A 19,542-nucleotide genomic window follows, 5' to 3' on the forward strand; every position below is an offset into this window, starting at 1 on the left:
GCTGCGAAGAGTGTGTGGAGTGCAACCCGATGGAAGCGTCCACGCAGCGGTTCGTAGGAGATTGGCCAGTCCGGCTAAGAGATATAGCCCGCATAGAGGTCAATATTGCTTGCAATTTTAGGCTAGACTATAGTCTGGTCCGTGAGCACGTAGAATTTTGTCCAATGACCCCTAGCTACCCATCCTTATCGCTCGCGCGTAATTATGTTGCTATCGCGCTCGCACACTCACTGCGGACGCCCGTCGCACAGTCGCGACAGCAATATAATTACGCGCGAGCGATAAGGATGGGTAGCTAGGGGTCATAGGACGGGATTCTACGTGCTCACGGACCAGGCTTTAGTAGTTTTTTCCTTGCGAGAGCGGTAAGTGTGAGCCTGAAGCCAAGCTGGCATCTATAGCGCATGCGCTGCGAAGAGTGTGTGGAGTGCAACCCGATGGAAGCGTCCACGCAGCGGTTCGTAGGAGATTGGCCAATCCGGCCAGGAGACACAGTCGGCATAGAGGTCAATATTCCTTGCATCTTTAGCCTAGAGTCTAGACCTTTTAAAGCCGATGTTTTTATTCGGCCCGTGAGCGGTAAGTTCGAGCCTGAATCTAAGCGTCCATAGCACATGCGCTTCGACTGCGTGTAGCAAACAAAGATTTCATAAGAGCTAAAACTTTGTCTGAACTACAAAAAAAAAGACATTTAATGTAATTTAATATTATGTCGTAATTCTGTTTAGGTCGCGACCATTCAGAAGATCGTAATGAGATCATCGACGTAGATCCTGAACTTATAAAGAAGGGTGTCAGAAATCTGATGCATGAAGTCTGCCAGATTGAAAGGGAGAAGGTAACAAAGATTTTCATGTAACTATTTTTGTATGTAATGTTGTTGGTATGCCTCAAAATACATAATATTTTGTCTCTTGGACTAAACATACTGACACTATTTGCAGTCAATTCTAAAATGCGTTTTCCCCGCTAACTTTTGTTATATATTTTTTTTTATTTTTGTAAGGACGACTACAAATCCCAAGTGTCAGTTATGAAGAAGCAGCTGAAAGAAGCCAGCGACCAACAAGGCAAGGGCGAGGGCAAGTTACAGTCCGTAACGAGCAACCTCCGCAACGTGCAGGAAGAGAAGGCACGCTTACAAACTGCAGTCGGGCAGAAGGAGGCACAATTGACGGCTTTGGTGAGTGCAATAGTTGTAAAAGAACAGTCACATTTTTTTTATCCACAACGAGGAAGCTCTTGGCCTGTATCTCTAGATGGTAAGTGATGATCAGGCCGAAGGTGGAAGCGAGCTTCACCCGGAATCCTCAACCACAGGGGAACTGGCTATCTTACCTCTAACTGCCGGAACACAAGAATGCTGTTAACATTGTTGCTATGGCGACATACTTAGGTAAGATAGTGGTAGCTAGCCAGGCGGACTTGGAACAAGCCCTACCACCAACCAAACTGAACAGAAAATTCTTTAGAGGTGTAATGAAGCCACGCAGTAGAATGAGGGCTATCGTTTTAGCGCTCACCAGTTGGCGCCACTGTAGAGTAAGGTCCTGTCACTTGCTAGTAGCGAAGACAGTGGCACCAACTGGTGAGCGCTAAAGTGGTAGGAGGACTATCGCATTTGCACTCATCAAGATGGCGCCACTGTAGAGTAAGGTCCTGTCAATCGCCAGGGGTGCCAACTGTTAAGTATAAAAACGATAGCCATCATTAGGGGTAATGTTTTTGTACTCAACAGTTGGCATCACTGACAAGTGACAGAACTTTACTCGACAGTGACGCTGGTGAGAGCTAAAACGATTGCATTCTATTACAATATTTAGAATAGACATAGAACACACGCGCTCTAATTTTCGTTCATAACTGGTGAAGCGAATGAGAGATACCATACTTGACTGATGAACGCAATTACCCTTTACTAGTAGATATTATTTGATTATTTTAGGTTTTATTTTAATGTCTTACATTTCTTTTAGAATGAGTCCGTGCAAACGAAGACGGTTGAAATCAGCAATCTTCGAGACAAAATCACAAGTCTTGAAGCCACGCTGAGCTCGGTCACAGAAGAAAAAGTTCAAAGTGACGTGAGTGCATCACTATTAATTTTTTAATGAGAACTGTTCTTTTAATCATCAAGTAAATCGGTTTATTGCATCGTGATCAAGTCTTACTTAGTTTTAATTTTTTTATTTAGAACAAGGGCGAGAACCTACGTTTACAACTTGGAGAACGCGTGCAAGAAGTCGGGCAACTTCGCGAAGCTTTGGCAGCTGCTGAAGGTATGTGATAATAATTCATGGAGAAAGAAATCAATGATCATTGATTTGTTGACCCTGCAAAAACTACAATAAAATCATCGAAGTATACCAAAAATATATTCATATCTTTGGATAGGATATGCGTTATAATGCACATAATTTTATAGGTCGTGCTGCACGACTTGACGTTAGAAGAGCTCAGTTGGAAGGTGACATACAGCGCGCCGCCGTGGCCGCTAGAGACAGGGACCAAGCTCTGAAGGTATGTTAATGACGTGACGACAGAATCAGTTATGGTGTATTGATATTGCCAGTAATATGATACAATGCAAAAAATGGCATTTCCTGGCGAAAAAAAAAGAAAACCGATTAAGTGTGGGGTTTCGGCAAATGTGTTTTATGCCGTTCATCAACTAGATGGATCGACGACCCCAAAATTGTTAGCAGTGATCGATAAAAAATGCGTAAAACTCTTTAGCTTGACGTCCAATACCAAGCTGCAACATGATACTTACTCGAAACATGAACGTGATATAATGCTTAATTCAATACAACATACATCTGTTTCCGCAATTTATTACACCGATCTTGTCGCGACAAGGAAAAATTTCCGTGCTTTTAAGCGATTTTGTGAAAAATATTATTGGCAGGTAGTTGTTAATTGCTCATAAGATAGGCCCCCTTAATTTAATTTATTGTCCGTGGTGCATAATCTTTTTCTTAAAAGGTTTTAAACCTTTGTTTGTCACCTGTCATCCGCTTTGCAATGGAGGGAAGTCGAACCTTAATTTCGAACTCCTCCTATGTTCTTCTGATTAATTTCGTTGCGGGTCCAATGACAGTTTAACTTTCCCCCGGGACAAACTTGACCTTCATTGGTTGGGTTTTTGTGGCGGTCAAGCTGTAGATCCTGGCTACACAGGAGTTGCAGTGGGGGGAACGAGGGGTGGGAATAGTCCCGTATACTTACTCGAAAAAACGTCAATTTATCTGACTCATAAAACTCAGTAAAAACTAATAGCCTAACAACATTAATTAATGTTTTAACAACATGAATCAGCAGCGTTTATTTCTTCTCAGAAACTTCAAGAACGCTGCGAAGGCTACACCCGTACCATAACCTCGCTCGAAGAACGCTGCACGTCTCTCAAAGGCACAGTGGAACAGTTGTCGACATCGCTCCAAAAAGCCGCTTCAGCCGAAAGCGAGCTACGAGCAGAACTCAGCAAAGTGCAAAGGCAACTCAACGAGGCTAAGAATAACGAACATAATGCCGTGGAGAAACTTAGGCAGCTGCAGAAGAGTGTTTGTAAGTAGATTTTTATTCTTTTAGAAAAAAGAAAATATCACAAAAGAAGGTTTATATCTTATCCAAAAATTTCATTTAGAAGATGCCGCCAAAATGTATGCTTTTATATGGAGTGTACCTCATCTGGCATCAACTTCGTTTTACAAAAAACCTTGTAATAATCACAAATAAGGTTGGTATCTCATCCATAAAATTCATTTAGATGATCCGCCAAAATGTATGCTTTTATATGGAGTGAACCTCATCTGTCATCAACTTCGTTTCGCAACCAATGAGGGTTTTCGCGGATGAGAGATTACGAGACGTGGATGTGGGGTCTGACTGCTGCGTGATTGGTGGATTTTGACATATCTGTCAATGTCATATCAAAAGTAACCAATCATGCAGTATTTGGACCTCGCGTCTACGTATAGCCATCTGGCGGATTTTTCTTCGCGAAAACCCTCATTTCTTGCCGGCAACAGACAATGCAGCTATTTGGCAGCCCAAGACTCCACAATGGTGTGACCGGTGCACGGCGACGCCACCATAATGTTCAAATGGGATAGTAGGACCCTTAAGTCTACATAGCAAGTTTAGTAGGTTCCACTTCTCCCGTATGAATATTGTAACGCTCTTGTAATTTTATTTTAGCGAACTGTGAGAACGAAAGGCGCGTTCTAACAGAGAAGTTAGAGAGCGCTAAAGCAGCACTCGGCGAGTTCAAGCGCCTCAACTCCAGCCTCGAAGACCAGGTGCATCGCCTCACTAACCAGCTGGCCAATGTTGAGGTGCAAAGGTAAGGTCATGTTTGTGTGACTATTTTTGTTTGTTTCAGCCATAGGACGGCCACTGCTGGAAAAATGTTTCACCAAGGATTTCCACAATGATTAGTTCTGCGCTGCTCGCATCCAGATGCTTCCCGCGACATTCACTAGGTCGTCATGACGTCACTGAGACGTGCTCACATTTCGGTTCCCCAGTCTACGGTAGCCACTCGAGGGCTTTTCTGCCTCAACTGCGATTACTATTCATATGAAAGCTTTTAAAAAGAGACTCCAACTAATTCTCTTGGAATGTGTGTGTAAGATGATTCTGCATTTGCACAACTATTCAATATCAGTAAAGCTAGTACTGACTTGTGCTGAAAGCCATATACACTCGCGAGCAAAAGTATGGAATCACCCCATTCGTTTTGAGTAATCTTTGTAGCTTAAAGGTTACATTACAAACTTTCACTTGATACCATAGATGCATAAATAGTCATTGAGTTCTTCAGATCGTTGGGAACAAAACACAAGATGGTGATTCCATACTTTTGTTCGTAAGTATAGTTTACAAAACCCTATTCCTTGTAGGTCCGGTCTCGAGTCCCAACTACGCATGACGACATGGGACGGCAAGGAGAGCAGCGACAGCGAGCTAGAGCGCGAGCTACACGCGTTGCAGCGCGAGCGCTCCGAGCTAAAGGCTAAGGTAAACCTTAATTGCATACATACACGGGTCATTTTCAGTTCATGAGATGTTAGTTTTTAGGTACGGCTAGCATTTCACACTATGATCTGTACCTCTTTATGATATATGTATTTAGTAGGTTATGAGGCACCGCCACTTAACTGTAAAAGCTGCCTATCATTATACTATAAAGTAAACAGAAATTCACCTAGCGTTTTAGGGAAGAATGTTTCTGCCACGAAACATACCAGCTACTCCTAACAAATAAATAAATAATAACTTTATTTCTCTCTTTACAAAATACATAAAGTCACATTTGTAACGGGTAATTATAACAACAAGGTTCAAAAATAAGTATTTCGTAGAGACTGGTGTCCGTACTATGATACCCTGTGCTACAGCACACCAGGTAACAACGTTATCCATTTCACCCAAAGCGAGACTTCAGGATGAGCTACAGTGACAGTTACGTTAATAGCTTCGCCCTGCTATATTTAACTTAGGCTCGGTTTCCACCAAAGCGGAGCGGAGAAATGTGACCAACCAGCTTTCATTCATTTTGAAGAATGTAAGCCTTGGTGGAAACCGGGCCTTAGACATTTTTTGTGTTCACCCAATCAATCACTAGCTCTCTAAATTTATGTAATCGCGCAGGTTGACGCTCTCCAAGACACAGTAAAGAGGCTTGAAGCAGAAAGACGCGCTGCCGCCACAACGCGGCCTTCCGCCCTCAGGAGCAAGAGTCACGATCGTGCTGATAAGGGAGTCTACTACTCATCCGACCTCGACTCAGGTCAGTCACACACACTACATAATAGACAGTTTGACATCATACCCCAATAATTCGAAACCACAACTGTTTTAAAAAGACCATTCTGGTCTTAAAACTTAATTCATTTTAAATTACCTGTAAATTACGATTTTTGTTCGCATTGTAATTGAAAAAAGTAGTTTGATTGAGTTGACAAAATAGTGACGTCACTTGCTTGTAATGCCATACAAAATCTATGGGAGAGTTTCGTTTTGACAGTTTAAAAAAGTACGTCAATTGAGTGGTGGTGTCAACATGTCTATTACTATTGTTTTTAGTAGGTACCTTCCAGCATGGCGTACGTTCCTTCCAGCGTACCCAGCTTCTGGCTTAGGGGAGAGAGGGGTTGGTCAAGTCATACCCGGTTTCTGGCCTGGGGGGTCGACGTCAATGGGTTGGGGCAGCAGCCTTCCCCCTGGGTACGTCCACGCCTTCCAGTCAAACAAAATCTTCATTCTAGTAGATTCAGGCCGCATCATGCACCGGGCGTGAATTTCAGTGTTTTCTCTACAGAAAGTCTTTAACGCGCGCGTGTCCACCTTTCAAAAGCGGGATAAAAACTATTTTTTCCCCTGGATCTCTTCATTTTAAATAAAACCTACCACAGTATAGTTAATGCAGTTTATGACAAGTTAAGAATAAAATTATCCTAACATTTCACGTGTGACGCTCGTGTTAGAATTTTACACTGCCGTCAGAATTTTACATGATAAATTCAAACGTGTAATATGGTTGATAAAGGACATTTTATGACGTAGGAAAATAAATCTTTTGAATATAAATAAATTTACCAAATACGTGATTCAATAAATTCCTGTTATGTTTATCAGTTTCCGTTTCATGTTTTGATTTCCTCATACCTTATTATTAGTGTTTTCACCTACTGCATGTTTTGTGGTTACCGAACAATGATTTAAATTTTAAATATTTTACTTACTTACCTACTTTTGCTTTGATTGCAAGCTATGATGCCGTAAAAACCATCGCATACTTATCAGTATGTGTTTATAGGGTGGTCAAAATTAGCACGTCAAACTGGAGGTAGCTGGGCCCATGGACCTATAAAAAAAGTCGGACGGATTCTCATCAACAAAATACTGTGACATTAGGATACACCAGCTTGCCTGTACGTACAGGCCGGCACGCACACATTCACACCCTGATACATCACTTCGAGTGCAAACTTCACACAGTTGACACATTTAAGCAGCGAAAAAACAACACGAATACGACATTTCTTGTGTGATGAAATTGTGTAAAAACCGTTCTGTTCGAACAAACAAAAATTAAGGAATCACATTTCACAGGCAAAATAATAATCCAATCACTTATTTCCCGACATTAAAATATTGAAATTAATTGAAATCAAACGTCATTCACTCGAAAAAATAATACGTCAAAGACCAGTGTTCTCAGTTATTTACGTGGGAAAATTACCCGAAATATGGGAAATTAATAATGTACATACCCTGACACACTGACTTGCAAACAATGTAAGAAAATTTGAACATTGAAAATTTCGCGCCTACCTCAACGCATTCACCTTTCATCCTTTTAAAATGGCACGGAATAATTCTGTCTACATTTCCAAGTAACATCTGCCGATCTATGTTTTTCTTAAAATAAATGGGTAAAATGTTTTGGCTAACATGGCATCCCTAAATTCACTCACACAATAGACAAACGCCAAAATTTTGCGTCACAGTTTTGTTGTAGCGCGAGTTCCGTCCGCCTTTTTTTATAGGTCCATGGCTGGGCCTAAACGCATCGAACAAGCCTAATCGGTCCAAAAGTTTTATAAGTTTTGAGATATACTAATTTTAGTCTGAGATTACCGAATTATGCGTTTAACTTTTAGGCCCTACTTATGCAAAAGGGAACCAATATGTTATTAGACTAGTTAGTGGGTGAGTTGATTTTGTTTTGTGTCACTGGTAGTTTTATTCTTTTTCTTCTTTCTATCAGGTCCAGATTCAACGAAAGACTCCATGAGATGTTACAAGGAGGTTCCGTGCAAGGACCGAGGCTTCACCGCCGACCTCACGCTGCTTGAGCTCGAGAACAGAGAGCTCAAGATGAAGATCCGACGCCTTGAGAAGGAGCTAGCTGATAAGGTAACTTAATGAGGGCTATCGTTTTTATACTTAACAGTTGGCACCCCTGGCGATTGACAGGACCTTACTCTACAGTGGCGCCATTTTGATGAGTACAAATGCGATAGTCCTCGTACCACTTTAGCGCTCACCAGTTGGTGCCACTGTCTTCGCTACTAGCAAGTGACAGGACATTACTCTACAGTGGCGCTAACTGGTGAGCGCTAAAACGATAGCCCTCATTGATAATGATGTTCGTTCGTTTCAGCCAAATGATGTCCACTGCTGGACATAGGCCTTCTCTAAGGATTTCCATAACGACCGGTCCTTCGCTGCCCTCATCCAGGCTCTTCCCGCGACCTTCACCAGATCGTCGGTCTATCTAGTGAGGGGCCTGCCCTCGTTACGTCTTCCGGATGATGACGTAATCATCGTTAACTCGAATCGGTGCAATGTAACTGACGTCGTGTGTTCTGCGTAATAGTAGGGCTGGAGAGAATTCACAGTACTCTGAGTAGGTACAGTTCCTTGAATCATGGTGTGTGACTCCGTTATTGGAGGATATCAAAGTGTTTAGTGATTTTTGTAGGTATAGCCTGACCAGGAACATAAAAACCCTCGCCATGTTGCGGAAAACTAATGGTACTAATTTCTTTTAATGGCAACAGTAACTGAAAACTTCATTGACATGTCACCTTGCATGTCAGTCTATTGTTGTCAAAGTGTAAACAAACTTTATTTTAAATGTGTGCAATTGATTTTGTGAATTAAATTGCTAAAATATTTTTATAGTCGTGAAAAAAAAGTGGTTCACAATGTGTTAATGTATTTGTCGAAGAGAAATACTAAGGGTTCGGACAATATTTTCATTGAATAATGTTTCCGACAAAGGTTGTCAAATTGACTGACATGTTTATCGTATAGTACAGTCCACTATGAAAATTAGCTGTAGTCTGTTTCAACTACCTATTTTAAAGTTTTTTGTCACTTTCTAAGTTTTGAATTTTATGGAATTGGGAAAGAAGTACCGAGTTTGAAGCGTTAATGAGCAGACATTGCAGTTGAATATTCAAGTTCTGAATTTGATTATTGATGAATAATAAAATAAATCCTACTAGCTCGATTGATGGTTTCATTTAATTTATTTAAACCAGGTTACCTTTAATAATATATTTTCGTTAATTTATGAAAATATCAAATTAGCCCGTAATCCTGAATCCTGATACATAAATTTAGCCTATTAATTTAACACATGTACGACTGTACTCAGTGTTGCACTATCAAATGCAATTGACGCGCCTCTATGCCAGGGTTTTTATGTTCCTGGTCAGGCTATAATTTATTTACCTTTTCTTATACTCGATGCCTAAACTCGTGGCAGGCGGGGCCATAAGTATTTTTTGAAACAGAGATGCACACTCGCCCATATTTTATTAATTATTACGAATTATAAACAACGCTATGCCTGCTTCTGTGTGATTTCACCCATAAGCAGTGTGAGTGCGGGAGAAAACGTTATATGCATTGTTTTATTATTACACCGCCTGCCACGAGTCTGCGCCGAGTATAGTCCTCAACAAAACTCATTTCTAGATGGCTCATCGTAGCTAGAGTACATTATTACAAACGTGTGCGTTCTTATCCTCAGGAATCTGAGCTGAATCTAGCCAGGAGTCGCTACGTGAGCGATCTATCAACTTGCTCGCCAAGCAGGCGCCAGGACGCCGAGCACTACCGCCAGGCCGCGCTGCAGGCCGAGCGTATGATGGAGGCCCGTGAGGCCGCGCACAGGCAGCAGATGCTGCGCCTGGAGAACCAGGTAGGATCGTCACTACCACAGCTGAACCAGCTGGAGTCGCTACGTGAGCACTACCGCCAGGCCGAACGCATGATGGAGGCCCGTGAGGCCGCGCACAGGCAGCAGATGCTGCGCCTGGAGAACCAGGTAGGATCGTAAGGGATGTCCACGGCTGGTCAAAGGGCTCACCCAAGGATTACTACAATGACCTGTCCTGTGCCCGCAACCAAGTGTGGGGCAACCGCATGCTTGGGTATAATTAGTATATTGCCCGTATTCACAAACGATGCTTGATTATGTAAAACATTAAATTGATGTGAGTCTGTGATTGGTGCATGTGTCACCCTGTGCGTCCATGCGCACTGTGAGACCTCATAGTAATGTTTGTGAATACGGGCGTTAGACACCACCCAAATCACAGAATAAGTAATAGTACAGGTACAGAAGGATTACTCCGCAAGACGATTTAAATAAATGCGAGTCTTGCTACGACGCGATACAGTGGAATTCAGCTCGCACAGCACTACGTACCTACAATTTTATTCACCTACAAGTTTTGTCTCTTTCTATCGCGTGCCTCTGAACTCTTCTTACGCTGTTAGGGTTGCTGTCTAGTGAAAAAATAATTAATCTACTTATTTGTAATGAGGTACGTATGTAGGTAAGTTGCATTCATTATGGAAAACCTTCATAGTAGGTTAGGTTCCTATACTATCCTAAGAATTATTGATTACCTACATGGCCAACATACCTTTCAGCATCTATGGGAAGCGAAAAAAAAGATAAATCCGGTAGATTACTTTTCGAATTTAAACACCCGAACGCCGCACAATATTTCTTTCTCTTTATGTCCATTTTTAAATAATACTTCTATCATAGAATTATAATCATACTACTACAACGCACGCCACGCGCCAGCGTCCTGACGAGCGCGCGCGTGACACTCGACTGATATAATACCCGCCGGCGGGGCGCTTCGCTGTAGGTAATTATCGGATGTACCGCGCGCGGAGTGAGCCAGGCCTGCCCAAATGCTATCTTAGCTCAAAGTACGCACGGTTCTGTCACTTGTCATAAAGTCAAATAGATTTCTGTCGGCCGTTTGGTATAGTGGTTCAGAACGGACTACTATGCCGAGAGGTCCCGGGTTCGATTCCCGGCCGGGCAGAAATTGAAATGATGAATTTTAATTTCTGTGACGGGTCTGGGTGTTACTATCTATAATATGTATGTATTTTAAAAAAAAGTATATAAGTAGTATATCCGTTAAGCTAGCACCCATGTAACACAAGCATATTAATTGCTTACTTTGGGGCTAGATGGCGCTGTGTGAGATTGTCCAAAGAAGATATATTTATTTATTTATTTCTGATATTGAATCGAGTGTCATATTTCTCACTAAAGTTCAGCACTGCCAGTGGTGTTTAGCCTATAAGATTCGGTGTAGAAGTAAAGATCTTATTCCCTCAAACATACGATCGTTTATCCCACAGGCGGCTCAACTTCGCGCACAGCTGTCAGCAGAGATCCGACGGCGGCAGGCGTATGTAGCGCGCAGCGGCCGCGCCGCTCGTGACGTGCAGCGCCTGCGATCAGCGCTTGGAGACTCGCTGCGGACTGTCTCGCAGGTAATACTAGCAGGATCCTAAGTTCCGTACCCAAGGTGGTGCCAAAGGGACTCTAAAGGATCCGAAGGTGCTAAAAGGACTGTATTGAACCATCGCTGTGGCAGTACCGCGCGCGCAGCTGTCGTTAGAGATCCGGCGGCGGCAGGCGTACGAAGCGACGTGCAGCGCCTGCGATCAGCGCTTGGGGACTCGCTGCGGACTGTCTCACAGGTAATACTGGCTGGATCACATGTTCTGTACCCAGGGTGGTGCCAAAGGGACTCTAGAGGATCCGAAGGTGCTAAAGGACTGTATTGAACCATCACTGTGGCATAACGGCGCGCGCAGCTGTCGTTAGAGGTTCGGCGGCGGCAGGCGTACGTAGCGCGCAGCGGCCGCGCCGCTCGTGACGTGCAGCGCCTGCGATCAGCGCTTGGGGACTCGCTGCGGACTGTCTCGCAGGTAATACTAAGTTACTAGTTAGAGGTTACGGGACTATTCCCACCTCTTGTTCCCACCACTGCAACTCCTGTGTAGCCAGGATCTACAGCTTGACCGCCATGAAAACCCAACCAATGAAGGTCAAGTTCAGGGGTTCCATACAAAAGAGGTGCCAAAGGAACTCTGACAGGACTCTATTGAGCCTTCGCTGCGGACCGTCTCGTAGGGAATACAGACTGGATCACAGGTTCGGTATCCAAGGTGCTGCCAAGGGGATACTAGAGGTACCGTGAGGGAGAAGGTGCTAAAAGAACTCTATTGAACCATCGCTGCGACGTAGCACGTAACGACGTGCAGCGCCTGCGATCGGCACTCGGCGACTCGCTGCGTACTGTCTCGCAGGTAATACTAGCAGGATCACATGTTCTGTACCCAAGGTGGTGCCAAAGGGATACTAGAGGTACCGTGCCTATAAGGTGCCACAGGGACAAGCTGCTAAAAGGACTCTATTGAACCATCGCTGCGCGCGCAGCTGTCAGCAGAGATCCGGCGGCGGCAGGCGTATGTAGCAAAGTTCAGCGCCTGCGATCTGCGCTTGGAGACTCGCTGCGGACTGTTTCACAGGTAATACTCGCAGGATTTTCAGTTCCGTACCCAAAGTGGTGCCAAAGGGGCACTGTACACAAGGTGCTGACAGGACTATATTGAGCCTTCGCTGCGACCTAACTTTGCGCGCAACTGTCAATGGAGATCGGCGGCGGAAAGCGTATGTAGCGCGTAGCGAACCGCGTCGTCGCAGGTAATGCCCACAAGGTGCAAAGGGACTGTAGACAAGGCGCTAACAGGCTGTATCCAACTTACACTTGCTAGTCGGCCTCAAACTGGACAACAGGTGGGCGAGACGATTGCTTTCGCGACTTTGCGCCCATGTCGCTCAAATTATTACCCGCTGATGGGCAGTTTGTGGCTTAATTAAAACATTAATAAATGAGATTCTGTATTAAAAAAAATATGGTAAGATCTTGTAATGAACAGAGTCCAAAGTTTATAGTCTTTGTGTGAAATATCATGTTTGACCTATTGACTTATTTTTCTCATTTCTATTATTGAGAGACACACTCATTTCATGTCTATTATTGAGTACTTTAATCCCTAGCTGTGTACGACACAGCTTACTGCAAGTACTAACAGTAACTCCTGTTCGTTCCAGGATCCCGCCCTGGACTGCTACACCCTGGAGCACGAGACGAGGAAGCTGGATAGCACACTGGCCCACAGCCTGCCTCCGCTCAACGACAGCTATGATTCTTCCAACAAATAGACACCGCGACGTTACAGCCAGAAGAATACTGTACGGGTGTCTTAGCACATATTACTAAAGCCCGGCCTGTGAGCACGTAGAATTTTGTCCAATGACCCCTAGCTATCCATCTTTATCTTATAAATTAATAATATTGCTGTAATGCTGCTGTAATTATATTGCTGTCGCGACTGTGCGACTGGCACCCGTAGTGAGTGTGCGAGCGCGATAGCAACATAATTACGCGCGAGCGACAAGGATGGGTAGCTTGGGGTCATTGGACAAAATTCTACGTGCTCACAGACCAGACTATATCTACTATCGTACTACTACATTTCTAGAAAGAGATCAATTCTGTTTAAGTAGATTTAGAAAATGTACTCGATGGGCATCAAGAACTGTATGTGGGAACCACTGTCTTTCTCTCGCATTCGAATGCAAGCATAAAAGAGACGAATAAAGAAATACTTTGTGGAGTAAATCCGTTATTTACAAATTTGTTAAAAATTGAATAAGAAAAACCTCTTCACACTTGACAGACTTTTAGATAAAGTAATGATAGTATTTTAATGGTTTGGAAGACACCATTCACACTTGTAATAAAAAATATGACTTCGAAAAAGAGGTACAAAAACATGAACTTTTCAAGACGCACAGTTAAAATACACTGTTACCTCCATAAAATTTATGAAATGAAATTCCAAGATTTAAAATAACGCACAAAATATTCACAAAAACTTTTACGTCTCTTAAGGGGTACCTTAAATCTTCCATTTAAAGCAACTATGTAGTGCACAAATGAGTCATACGTATGGTGTTGAGGTCAGCAACAGTATTAAACGATGGTCTGTCACTTAAGTCCAATAAAAATTGTCCAAATAGCTGACTGGTCACCAAAAAGTGGTTAAATTCTATCTAGTGGCTTCTACTTTATAAGTATTAAGTCATTTTGTAATAATAGTGATGTCTATTCTAGTCACTTCGTAATATTAGTTTATTTATATGATTATTTATAATAATACAATATTTATTTTAAATCTAGATTTCGAGAATTTGTTGACGATTCTCAAAATGTTGTATTTAAATGGTTGCCCTACTAAGGTTTTTCTATTACATTAGCTTGTAAGACTTAAAACTTTTTATTAGGTCTATTATTTGAATCCTACTTCTACCGAATCGCCCTAAATAGTCAATTATTCCACATCGACTGCCAGAAGTATCAAACATCGATGCCAAAATCATTGCAGTTATTAAACAAATTAGCAAACATTAGATTAGGTTTTTCGTTTTAGTTCGAAAGATGTGAAGTGTGACATTAACTTTCACTTAATTAAACATGTTATCATGAACTAAAATAGATTTTAGTCGCTCGCAAAGGCAATGAAGTGAAGCCGTGTCCATAGATCGAAGTCGCGAATAGCTAGCTTCAAGCTACCTTAAATAGACAGATCTTTGGAACTGGAACGTATCCCATTAAGGGTCCCACGCATGATGGCATCTAGTACTTCTAAAAGTAGGCAGTAGTTTATCGCGAAATCACGTCACGAGTCAGGCTGGACTGAAACTTTACCTTGTTATTTAATTTTGCTAAAACAATAATAGCAAATGAAATCGTCCTTACTAATCAACGCTCCATATCAGTCAAACTGTTTTACGCTGTTTCGTAACTTCTGTAAATTGGTAATTTGAAATTCCTCAAATAACGACGTAACTATTCATTACGTACGTTCATTAGCAAAGAGGTTTATATTATAGTTGTAAGTTATATTCCGTTACGTTAGACCCTTAAGACTTGCGGATAAAGCTAAGTAATGCCGGTGAATCATGTCATTGTAAGGTCGTAGATCACCCGGAAGGCCGGAAGTAAGCTTCTAATAAACCTGAGTCATTTTATAAGAACAGGTCTAGTCAATGTTCAAAGCGTGAATTTATTCTCGATGACTAATCAACACAGCCATAACACCGCTAAGTAGGACGATGTTACGTTAAAATCACGCGTCTTAGTTATGCGGTAGTATCGAACTTTCTGAATTGTTTACAAATGTTTGTAATGTATTACAATTAAAATATTGTCTGCCAAGAGCATTAAAATAGATTATGGATGTAATAAGTAATTATGTGGTTGTGCTGTGGTATTAATGTATTTCAGCAACAGATAAGGAATACTATTAAAGTCGTAACTAATATGAAATGCGCAGATCTCAAAAATTGTATTCAATAATTCAATTGTTTACAGTTTCCTTAATGTACCTATTTGCTGAGAAACAAAATGTAGTTTAACATACATAAGCCATTTATGATATCATCTTGAATGTATGTAATTTGAAATTATAATGAATAAATTTATTATAAGTAATCACTTCTAGTTAAGTTTAACCTAGTCACTAACATTGTTAAGTCCGTCCAATATAATTATAAAGTAATAGCACTTAGTTACATAAATTTTTAGAAAACTGTAGTCACATTTTCCGCCTTTAACATCTTATGAAAATAATGCAGATAGACCAAAATATAGTTCTCTATAATTGTTCATGAGTGTTCAATTACTCATGAAACTATTGTATAATGACGTAAACTGCAGAAGCGTCATCAGCACGTTTATTAGTCTAATTAGTCAATTAATATACCAACTGACATATTTGTAATATGTTATTCTATTTACTAAAGTTTTAAAACTAAATATGGAGTTTTCTGTATTATTACTAATCACCGTCTTGCTCAAGCTCTACACCTTTGTACAATTTAATATCTAATTGGCCAACTGCAACACATATAGAGCCATGACATGTTTGGGCGATTCTTATCAACATTCACTATCACTATGCAAATTCATGTGATAAAAATAAACATATAGATAAAGCATATATTCCTCAATATTATGACCGTTTATTAATCCCTTATGCAGATAAGGGCATGGTTTCCAGGATTCATGACCCGTTTGAAACCGAATGCGATAAGCTGCGATACGAGCTTCGGGCTAGTTAAACGCTCATTACAATTATCAAATTTGACCGTTTCCGCGACGTCGTTCCTCAGCGGTCGCAATTGTATGTAGATTAAATCACTCTCGCAAGCTTTCTATTTCAATTACAATGTTAGTTTTATTTAGGCGTTTCTTTTGTATATCCGCCCCCATGGTGAGCTCGATCTATGTATGAGACCTTGTTTCACTCCATGGGCGCGCCACAGGCCAGGTGTAACGCGACACTTGTTGTGCATGATAGATCGCGCCGTTTAGTTTACACTTAGGCTAACTTAGATATTGTGTTCATTTCCATTGGACTGTGTCAATTCTTATGTTACTAGAATGTCGACATACGCCCGCCACGTCACACTGCCATTTGTTTTTATCGTGTTTGTAACTACCTAGTCGTTTAGTGATGTAAGTGAATACACATTTTATGAAACTTTTTACACTGTAAGGCAATAAAATAGTTGTAGATGGTAATTGTTGTTTCAATTAATTGAATTCAATTAAAATACCCAAGTCAATTGACGTTCATTTGATTGGTGAGGGGAACAGCGAGGGCGAGCGTGCTGTGAGTCACGCTGACAACGGGAGAGCCGCAAACGGCGACAAAGTATACCCCAAAACAAATATTTAAAATTGGTTTTATTGATAAATTTGCAAAAAAAAAGAAATTAATAGTTAATGTACATGTCGATTAATTATTGATTGCAAAGATAAAAATATACAAGTTCTTAATTTGCACAATATATATAAAAATATAATTCAACTCAGATCAAAGTCATTACCAATATCCTTGTGCAGTAATCTTACATGTTAACAGAAATGCAAATGGAGGAAACATCTAATCCCGTAACAATATTTGAACACCTATATAATTATTACGTTTAACAAAGTTTATAGCAGCAAAACTTAGGTTGGATTTTTATAAATGAGCCAGTTACCATAAAACTTTATCCATTTACAATAACGATAATTTTTTTATTTAAAGTTTTCAATTTCATAGATGAGGGGTTATAGTCCACTTTTGTATGCCGGTGGCATGCCTCTAGCCACCGCACTGGACTTCTCTAGGCAGACGCTGAAGACACTACGGTCAGCAGGGTGCAATCACCTAAGGCTCACTAATATTTGTTCAAAGGTTATCAAGTCCTAAATGGTGTTGCATTATCAACTTCCCTTCGATACATTTGAATTATATAACAAGACAATAATATATCTGAAAAAATTTAATGTATCCTTAATATTAAACATTACTTACATGCTGGTACAGGCCTGCTGGCACATTTTCCAGGTCTCTTCGGAGCCTGCATATTCTACTCTCATTCCAAACGTTCAGAAGTTTGGGGCTCTTGTAAACATTAGTGCAATCAGAACAATATTACTAGAAAACTAGAAAATAAATCATCTTTCCGTACATTGCTATGTTCAGACAGCGAAGATATATTAATAAATGCATTTGGAATTCATGTTATGACTATATAATTTTTTACAAAATGAAGAATAATTCTGTGTAACATTTGAGTATATTTGAATGCCCTTGAGATAATGTCATGGTAAATACACCCATTGTTACTTTTCCTGTTCAAAGCAACCGTCTGGCTGAACGTAGCATTGTTACTTCATTGAATATTAATAGAATAACATTAGTTATTTTTGAAAAGACTCAAGAGTTTGGCTGTGACCTAAATAATTGGTCCATGACAACTACAATTTTAATTAACATTAGATAAATGAATTATAGTAATTATTGCATGTCATTTACCTATTTTTCATATTGATTATTTTACAATACACCTACATGGAATCCCGCTGCAATTGCCATGGATTAAAATACAACTTATTGTAACATTAAACTTCTGAACCTAACAGCATCCACACATTACAATTGGAATTTCTAGAGTGAAACACACACAGAATCGTTGAATCTATCCTCAAATATATCTCATTAACTATAAAAAACAGACCAAAATGTGTAGTAGCTACATTTATTTGGGTAGGACTGGATAAATCCACGATGCTCTGTGCATTTTCCACTCGTGCTAAAGCACTGGTTCACGACACTGCTCAACAAATGCACATTCTCGAAATGCTACAGGTGCTCGCCAAGTGACGAAGCTCAACACCCGATCTAGTTAACTTTGGGAACTGTCAAGAGCCAAATCCGGGTACGAGAAGTCTTTCAAATTATTAAATATTGTATATCTAGACGCGTCTGAGGCTCCGCAACACTTACAGAAGACGACACACTTTATTCTTCCTAACTTTCCTTTCCTCTTTGGGTGACTTCTTGTTGATCTGTCTTACTAGGTCGTAGAATACGTCGTTGACGTTGATTTTCGCCTTCGCCGAGGTCTCCATGAAGGCGCAGTTGAAGTGGCGCGCCAGGTTGCCGCCCTGGTCCTTGCCCACCACGCGCTCCGCCTCCAGGTCGCATTTGTTGCCCACCAGCACCATCGGCACGTCGTCCTTGTCCTTCACTCGCAGGATCTGCTCCCGGAGATCCTGCAGGTCGTTAAACGTAGACTGTGCGGTGATCGAATACACTAACACGAATCCCTGGCCGTTCTTCATGTACAAATCCCTCATCGCGGTAAACTGTTCCGTGCCGGCAGTATCCAAAATTTCGAGCATGCATTGTTGACCGTCCACTTCCACCTGTTTCCGATAGCTGTCTTCTATGGTGGGGTCGTATTTCTCCACAAAGATGCCTTGTACGAACTGTACCGTGAGGGCAGACTTTCCCACGCCTCCGCTACCTAACACGACTATTTTGTATTCGCGCATTATTAACTATTTTGTATCACGTGTTAATAATTGTTGAAATCAAAGATCAAATCGCTAAAAAGCACATTAACTAGTGAGTTATTGCAAAAAAACTTTTAACAAGTCAAACCGCCATGACACAGTAACAGGGCGATGGCTCACTTCTCCAATGTTGCCATAGAAAATAATTTTAAGTATGTTAAGCAAGCCAACAAGCCATCATGGTATGCTGTGTTTTATAATCACGTTTTCAACTTGGATTACTAAAATATTACTTGTACCATTGCAGTTGCACCACGCGCCGGCGTAGATTATTTAATACTAACAGTAGTTAATTCGCTCTCGACCAATGCAATCACAATAAATAGCGATGTTCTATCTATGTATGTGGTGACGGTATCGTTCCGTTCCTGTTATCGTGACGTCATTCAAAGGGAAGGATGTTGTTATGATTTGGAGTGGGAGGATGTAACAAATAAATATTAATCAAATTCGTATTATCTCGAAATGTATTGGCAAAAACAACAACTCTAGTCTCTACATCTAGGGCTCATAGCTTAGTTCTAGCTAGACCTAACTTCAGCAATGAAAATGGGATTGAGTATTTGAGTCAAACTGATCAACGGACTTTTGATATTATGCTTCCCTTTCAACGATCAACGGACTTTTATTGAATTTACAAATAAAAAAAACGTAACGTCGTAACGTTACTAATTGAGACTGGTACAATAATTAATTATAAATCTTGTTATAAATA

At 41.0% G+C, this 19,542-nt stretch overlaps 2 protein-coding genes across 2 annotated transcripts in view; one reads left to right on the forward strand and one right to left on the reverse strand.

The window, feature by feature from the left end:
- The window catches only part of Root (ciliary rootlet coiled-coil, rootletin), a 62,462-nt gene extending 49,257 nt beyond the window's left edge, over positions 1-13,205 (forward strand). Inside the window, exons 27-39 of the mRNA XM_028319588.1 lie at positions 729-838; positions 1,007-1,183; positions 1,977-2,084; positions 2,195-2,279; positions 2,426-2,520; positions 3,339-3,567; positions 4,201-4,345; positions 4,905-5,022; positions 5,656-5,794; positions 7,778-7,926; positions 9,554-9,724; positions 11,197-11,331; positions 12,962-13,205. Coding sequence (XP_028175389.1) covers positions 729-838; positions 1,007-1,183; positions 1,977-2,084; positions 2,195-2,279; positions 2,426-2,520; positions 3,339-3,567; positions 4,201-4,345; positions 4,905-5,022; positions 5,656-5,794; positions 7,778-7,926; positions 9,554-9,724; positions 11,197-11,331; positions 12,962-13,072 — 1,772 coding nt within the window. The 3' untranslated portion in view covers positions 13,073-13,205. The remainder of the gene's footprint in view (positions 1-728; positions 839-1,006; positions 1,184-1,976; positions 2,085-2,194; positions 2,280-2,425; positions 2,521-3,338; positions 3,568-4,200; positions 4,346-4,904; positions 5,023-5,655; positions 5,795-7,777; positions 7,927-9,553; positions 9,725-11,196; positions 11,332-12,961) is intronic.
- A 2,177-nt stretch (positions 13,206-15,382) lies between these two features.
- Positions 15,383-19,118, reverse strand: Rap1 (RAS oncogene family member Rap1). Its single transcript, XM_028319589.1, has one exon. The coding sequence runs from the start codon at positions 18,804-18,806 to the stop codon at positions 18,252-18,254; it is 555 nt and encodes a 184-aa protein (XP_028175390.1). The 5' UTR covers positions 18,807-19,118; the 3' UTR covers positions 15,383-18,251.
- Between the last annotated feature and the right edge of the window lie 424 nt (positions 19,119-19,542).

The sequence above is a fragment of the Ostrinia furnacalis genome, unplaced genomic scaffold (assembly GCF_004193835.3).
Source record: "Ostrinia furnacalis isolate ACB-3 unplaced genomic scaffold, ASM419383v2 OfSCF7285, whole genome shotgun sequence".
In the NCBI taxonomy this organism is placed as follows: Eukaryota; Metazoa; Arthropoda; class Insecta; order Lepidoptera; family Crambidae; genus Ostrinia; species Ostrinia furnacalis.